General features: G+C 36.6%; 1 protein-coding gene across 2 annotated transcripts in view; it reads right to left on the reverse strand.

Moving 5' to 3' along the window:
• The window catches only part of LOC144957760 (uncharacterized), a 44,952-nt gene that overhangs the window by 5,477 nt on the left and 31,975 nt on the right, over positions 1 to 7,500 (reverse strand). For both annotated transcript variants that reach the window (XM_078889162.1, XM_078889161.1), the window contains 4 exons: positions 6,539 to 6,593; positions 4,948 to 5,026; positions 3,666 to 3,719; positions 1,840 to 1,933 (listed from right to left, as the gene is read on the reverse strand). In XM_078889162.1, coding sequence (XP_078745288.1) covers positions 1,840 to 1,933; positions 3,666 to 3,719; positions 4,948 to 5,026; positions 6,539 to 6,593 — 282 coding nt within the window. The remainder of the gene's footprint in view (positions 1 to 1,839; positions 1,934 to 3,665; positions 3,720 to 4,947; positions 5,027 to 6,538; positions 6,594 to 7,500) is intronic.

The following is a 7,500-nucleotide window of genomic DNA, read 5'->3' on the forward strand; positions in this document are numbered from 1 at the left end:
AAAAACAACAACAATAATAATAATAATAATAATAATAATAATAATAATAATAATAATAATAATAATAATATAATAATAATAATAATAATAATAATAATAATAATAATAATAATAATAATAATAATAATAATAATAATAATAATAATGATACTAATAATAAGAAGAAGTAGATGATGAAGAAGAAGAATGATGATGATAATGATAATAAGAAGGATGATGATGATGATGATAATAATAATAATAATAATAATAATAATAATAATAATAATAATAATAATAATAATAATAATAATAATAATAATATTGAGTGTCTAGTGACTTACTTCAATGGAGAGCAATACAATGTCCGTGGGGTGTCTAGTGACTTACTTCAATGGAGAGCAATATAATGTCTGTGGGGCGTCTAGTGACTTACTTCAATGGAGAGCAATATAATGTCCGTGGGGTGTCTAGTGACTTACTTCAATAGAGAGCAATATAATGTCCGTGGGGTGTCTAGTGACTTACTTCAATGGAGAGCAATATAATGTCTGTGGGGTGTCTAGTGACTTACTTCAATGGAGAGCAATATAATGTCCGTGGGGTGTCTAGTGACTTACTTCAATGGAGAGCAATATAATGTCCGTGGGGTGTCTAGTGACTTACTTCAATGGAGAGCAATATAATGTCCGTGGGGTGTCTAGTGACTTACTTCAATGGAGAGCAATATAATGTCCGTGGGGTGTCTAGTGACTTACTTCAATGGAGAGCAATATAATGTCCGTGGGGTGTCTAGTGACTTACTTCAATGGAGAACAATATAATGTCCGTGGGGTGTCTAGTGACTTACTACAATAGAGAGCAATACAATGTCCGTGGGGTGTCTAGTGACTTACTTCAATGGAGAGCAATACACTGTCCGTGGGGTGTCTAGTGACTTACTTCAATAGAGAGCAATACAATGTCCGTGGGGTGTCTAGTGACTTACTACAATAGAGAGCAATACAATGTCCGTGGGGTGTCTAGTGACTTACTTCAATAGAGAGCAATACAATGTCCGTGGGGTGTCTAGTGACTTACTACAATATAGAGCAATACAATGTCCGTGGGGTGTCTAGTGACTTACTACAATAGAGAGCAATATAATGTCCGTGGGTTGTCTAGTGACTTACTTCAATAGAGAGCAATACAATGTCCGTGGGGTGTCTAGTGACTTACTACAATAGAGAGCAATACAATGTCCGTGGGGTGTCTAGTGACTTACTTCAATAGAGAGCAATACAATGTCCGTGGGGTGTCTAGTGACTTACTACAATATAGAGCAATACAATGTCCGTGGGGTGTCTAGTGACTTACTACAATAGAGAGCAATATAATGTCCGTGGGGTGTCTAGTGACTTACTTCAATAGAGAGCAATACAATGTCCGTGGGGTGTCTAGTGACTTACTACAATAGAGAGCAATACAATGTCCGTGGGGTGTCTAGTGACTTACTTCAATGGAGAGCAATATAATGTCCGTGGGGTGTCTAGTAGCTTACTTATGGGAGAGTAATACAATGTCCGTGGGGTGTCTAGTGACTTACTACAATAGAGAGCAATACAATGTCCGTGGGGTGTCTAGTGACTTACTACAATAGAGAGCAATACAATGTCCGTGGGGTGTCTAGTGACTTACTTCAATAGAGAGCAATACAATGTCCGTGGGGTGTCTAGTGACTTACTACAATAGAAAGCAATACAATGTCCGTGGGGTGTCTAGTGGCTTACTTCAATGGAGAGCAATATAATGTCCGTGGGGTGTCTAGTAACTTACTTATGGGAGAGTAATATAATGTCCGTGGGGTGTCTAGTGACTTACTTCAATGGAGAGCAAAATAATGTCCGTGGGGTGTCTAGTAAAAGCTTCCCAGCAACAGCACGGAATGCCAATAGACACGATAAAGTATGCCAGACTGTTGGAAAGGATAAGAAAAAGATCATGAAATGAGGCAGCGTGACTCAGAGGAATGGTCTGTACTTCGTACCCAGAGGGTTCAGAGTTTGACGTCCCGCAAGTCACCTTCCCCATCTCACTCCGCGACGCTGCACAATATGAAACAAAGTGTGATGTCAAAAAAATACAAATGGTTCCTATCTCTTTCGAAGTGTAAAACTACTCTTTCCACGGCTGCATATATACTTTGAGTAATTGATCTTCTGGTTTCAGAGTGATGTCATCTATTTTCTAGTATATATATATATATATATATATATATATATATATATATATATATATATATATATATATATACATATATATATTCATATATAACTTTAAAATTCATTTGCAACGGGGAAAAATAGTTATCTTTTAACACCGGTAACCATTCCTCAATCGTGCGCTGTGATGCCCACCCATATATTTCTGTCACTCTATGTGTTCAAATTTAGAAGTAATCAATCCATGAAATAGTTTTTTAAAAAACTCCGATAGTTTTGTCTCACATCTCAATGCAAGGGGGATGGCTACTGAAAACAAAACAATCTAAACATCTGACCTAAGCCATTTCATCCCTTTTACGACAAAACTGACAGATGGTATAATGAATAATGTGTCCCCTGGTATATGCATCCTAACCATGACTAGACTGGGTGTAAGCTGCATGGACATTGCAAAAGACCCAAAGTTCGTATTTCGTAACAGTTTGATCATAGATAGAATGAAGTTGATGTCACTCGGGTCTTTGTTATTTTTTAATATATTTTTTTGCCATCCATGTTTATGAGTAATTTTCATTTAACTGTATTAACTAGACTATAAAAGTTCATGGTTACACATCGTTTTGTGTGTTGGTTCGTTATACTTCCGGATGCAATGTTGTGAGCTTCTTAGCCAACGTTTAGTATCTATACAGTTTTTTAACCTATTCTTTGATTTTCGGACGAGAGATGAGCCCGACCTCTTGAGGGTTATCTCCGAGGTTACGAAATATTCAATATTGGTCAAAATCTGTATTATAACATGCCAGTTGTACACTGTCCGATAAAACCATCGTTAAAGTCAGTAAACAGGAATATATCATCAGAAGAGTAAATGTAATTTTCAAGTAAGTCGAGATTTTTAAAAAAGTAAAAATTGAGCTTTATATAGCGCAATATCCACTAAATGTGCTCAAAGCGCTTCACAAGGGGTCCCTGGTCAACAGCAACATTTAACATGTAGGACGGGACATGCCGCCTGTTAGGCGATATTACAATTTTTCGGACAAAGACAACCCTGTTAACGGCCAGGTACTCATTTTACACCTGAGTACGGTGAGAGAACGTGAGTAAAGAGCCTTTTCCAAGGACTCAACTATGCGCCGAGCGGGAGGCTCGAACCCAGGACCTTCCGATCCGAAAGCGAGTGTCATACCACAAGGTCACATAGTCGCATAGATAAGAAGTAGATTTCAGTTTGATTTGAAGTGTCAATAAACAACAACAACAACAACAACAACAGCAACAGAAAACATCACACGGTTGCGAATTACTCCCCTTTGTATTCGTTATTTAAGTAACGCGAAGGTTTGAGGTCTATGTGCATTAATTTTGACTGGTTTCATTCCTAAGATGAAAAGTAGAGAGTAGATAGTTATAATTAATGTTTTTTTCTCTTAGATAAAATCAAATAACTGCCAAATAATTTTAACGACGAAAACTTACAGAAATAGCATACCAATCCCAGGATGGCTTTTAAGGTACTCATTGATGGATTCTCTGAGGAAGGAGAGAAGGTCATTTAGACAGGCTTAGGTTTAAATTTTCAATTGTTAAATTATTTCCTACAGTTCCTTTGGTAATTCTAATTCAAAAGTTCTATGGGTTTTTTTCCCTTAATTTTAAACATTGCTAATGATAGGTACAGAAAACAAATGCCTCAAAATAAGGCTAATGATAACATGTTACACAATCCAAGATGCAGTAGATCCAATGTGTTAATATATGCAGGTCTGACATCCGAACCCGCTTATGGGCCTAGTTTAATATTGTTGTAATGGACAATAGTTTGGGTCATATTTTTATATTTCCATTACAACAATGAGCCCATAAGGAATTTGGTTATCAGACCTGCAAATAAGTGCACGTCGATTAGATCCAAAACAAACAAAAACAAGTCTAGAATTCAAGTCTGACCAAATATGGTTTTGCAATGCCGTACTTAAGTCTCAATGTGTCTGTACACGTGCAGCAAGGACTAAATAGACGCCTAGTGTGAGGGAACTTAACCACGCCCTTCGGACACTCGTCAGAATGAAAACAAATGGGTTCAATGGGGTCCAACAGTCATGACGTCACTTCCCTCGTAATGATGCATAGTAACTTAGTAACTGGTTCTAAACTATCGGAACAATGGCGGACGCCCTTTTGAAATACTTCTCCTACGAACATAAAAGTGTATCCAGAGGAGTAAAACATCATAAATCTGAGCATGTTTTGACTTTTATAACATTCTAATCACATGACATGTGAAAATGTTCTAGCCAGCATGAAGAAAAAAAAGTACCGATTTTCTTTGTTTAGAACCAAGCTGCTGGTTGCTGGGCGGACGTCACATCAGACTATTGAATCTTATTAGTGCTAAGCCAATCAAAATGCACGATATTGCCATCGATGGAAAACACTCATCTGATCAATCGGGCCTTCACAGAAACCTATTTATTATGCGTTTGATACCTTTAACGTGTATAGGGAATGAGATTAGCGGAAGAGTAGCTACCCTTGATTGGACGTCACCTTACAGACAGAACGTCAATTTGGTTTTGTGCATGCGTCACTCTCGTCTTCGCTTTCGGTGAAGTGTCTCAAGCGCTTTCACCAAAAGCGAGTACGAGAGACGCATGCTCACAACCAACATGACGTTCTCTCTCTAATAACTTTTCCACCGGTGACGTCCAATCAAGGGACGCTACTCTTCCGCTAATCTCATTCCGTATAGTTAACTTACACAAAGACACAGGCAAATATCCATCCAAAACAGAAGACGAACTGAATGCAGATGATCATGTAAACTTTCTGGATGAAGGCTGAAGGATGGAGGAAATAATTTTATGAAGTAATTATTGTAATGGAGGATACGCGATTCAAATCAAATGAATGCCATAATTCTTAAGATTGTTTTGATGTAGCTATAGGGAATGAGATTAGCCGAAGAGTAGCGTCCCTTGATTGGACGTCACCTTACAGAGAGAACGCCAACATGGTTTTGTCCTCGCTTTCGGTGAGGTGTCTAATGCCGCTTTCACCGGAAGCGAGGACGAGAGACGCATGCGCAAAACCATATGGCGTTCTCTCTCTAATAACTACTCCGCCGGTGACGTCCAATCAACGGACGCTACTCTTCCTCTAATCTCATTCCCTATAGTTGTATTTATTCCCAGATATCGTTGAATCTATATAATATTATGTTATTCACCGCCTCAATCTGGTAATATACCAAGGTCCAACAGGTGTCCAAGTTTGTGTTTAACCCTTCCATTACCACCTATTGGAAAATCGTCACATTTCTTACGATGCAACCGTCAGTCACTTTTCTCATCCAGATTTCATTTCTTTTTGCTATAGCTATAAAAAGCTTGACATTCTGTAATAAGGTTCATATGGTCGAACAATATTATTTATAGAATGTGCTTGTTGCTTTTCTGTTTGAGTAAGATATGTCTGGGTTTTTGTTGTTTTTTTTTTTTGTTGGATGGGTGTGAAGTTTTGTGGAAAATTCTGAAAATGGCTGGTAAGGAGAGGGTTAACCCGTTTTGTGCCGCACTACCTAAACTTGAACGGCAAGAAAACTCGTCCAGCCAATATCCATCGATTTCAAACACAGGCATCTTGGTAAAATAACCATCAAATCTGAAACCTCGCGAGGTCCCGCGATTGACAGTTTTTGTCAAGACGAGGGTCATTTAAATCGATTGATATTTGAAGGAAGAGCTTTCTGGCCAAATTTTTGTGAATACGTATTTTTTCCAGAGCACGACAATTAACTGGTAAGAGTTAAAATGAAACCAGAAAAAAAAAGAAATTTGTTCTTATTTATTTGTGCCTTTAATCTAATTGAACCAAGTCCCTCCACTTTCCTCTTTCCTGTATCACAGTGTCGTTGTTCCTTTATGTCCCTCGTCATTCTGTCATACTGCCTATAATCTTCTCTCTCTCTCTCTCTCTCTCTCTCTCTCTCTCTCTCTCTCTCTCTCTCTCTCTGTGTGTGTGTGTGTGTGTGTGTGTATATATATAGAGAGAGATAGCAGGAAGATCAATGAATTCATAACATATGAATACTTATACATGCACACACACACACTCACACACACACACACACATATTATATATATATAATATATATATATATATATATATTATATAAATATATATAATGTAATATAATATAATATAACATTTTAGGAACAAAAACAATGACATAATAGTGCTCAAATTTTGATTTAAAAAGATATATATATATATATAATATATATATATATATATATATATATATATATATATATATATACATACATACATACATAAAAAATAGAATTCACCTTGTCGAACTTTTGGATCCTCAAAATAAGGGACATATTCGATGGTTGACACGTTCTGCAATGGAAGTGCAAAGAGAAAGATAATAAAAATAGGTTAAAGAGAAATAGAAAATGAATTGTTTTAAAAACAACGAAACGAAACAAAAACAACCCATGTTATATTGGTTCGGTACTTGGACCCGTTTTATTTTTAATATATATGAAGCCTTTTGGGCAATGTAATCTTTCAATTTAATTTACAATATCGTTTATACGCACACAAACACTCAGACTTACCACTAATGCAAAATATGTTATATCCATACCTAATTAGATTCAATAGTCTGATGTCAAGTCGCCCAGCAATGGCGGCCATCGTGGTTCTAAACAAAGAATATCGGTGCTTTTTATTATTCATGCTGGCTCGAACTTTTCATATGTCTTGTGATCAGAAGGTGTAAAAGTCAAAACATGATCAGATTTATATTGGGTTTTTTTTCCCTCTGGATAAGCTTTTATGCTCGTCGGAGAAATATTTCATAAGGGCGTCCATTGTTCCGATAGTTTAGAGCCAGGTACCAAGTTACCATGCGTCATTACGAGGGAAGTGACGTCATGACTGTTGAAGCGTATTCACACCGTAGAGAAGTGTTTGTTAAAAGTTAAAGACGAGACACATCGAAGCGTCAAATCTACCCAACACAAGAATTGATTTTTTAAAATACTCAAACTCAAAATCAATTAGTATATAACATGCATAATTCTGTGTAACAAAACAAGCTTTGTAAAACAGTTATAAGTTCTTATAAACATCACAAAATTTGTCTTTAAATTTGGTTCAATACAAAACGAATCTGAATATGAAAAAATGTTTTTGTTATTGTTTTTAGCCAGCCATTTGTATGAGTAGTTCTCACAAAATTGTATTACTCAGACTATAAACGTTTAAGGTTACACATTGTTGTGTGTATTGGTAGGTTATA

The sequence above is a fragment of the Berghia stephanieae genome, chromosome 12, assembly GCF_034508935.2.
Source record: "Berghia stephanieae isolate SIO BIC M18660-M18661 chromosome 12, UCSD_Bste_1.3, whole genome shotgun sequence".
NCBI classification, from domain to species: Eukaryota; Metazoa; Mollusca; class Gastropoda; order Nudibranchia; family Aeolidiidae; genus Berghia; species Berghia stephanieae.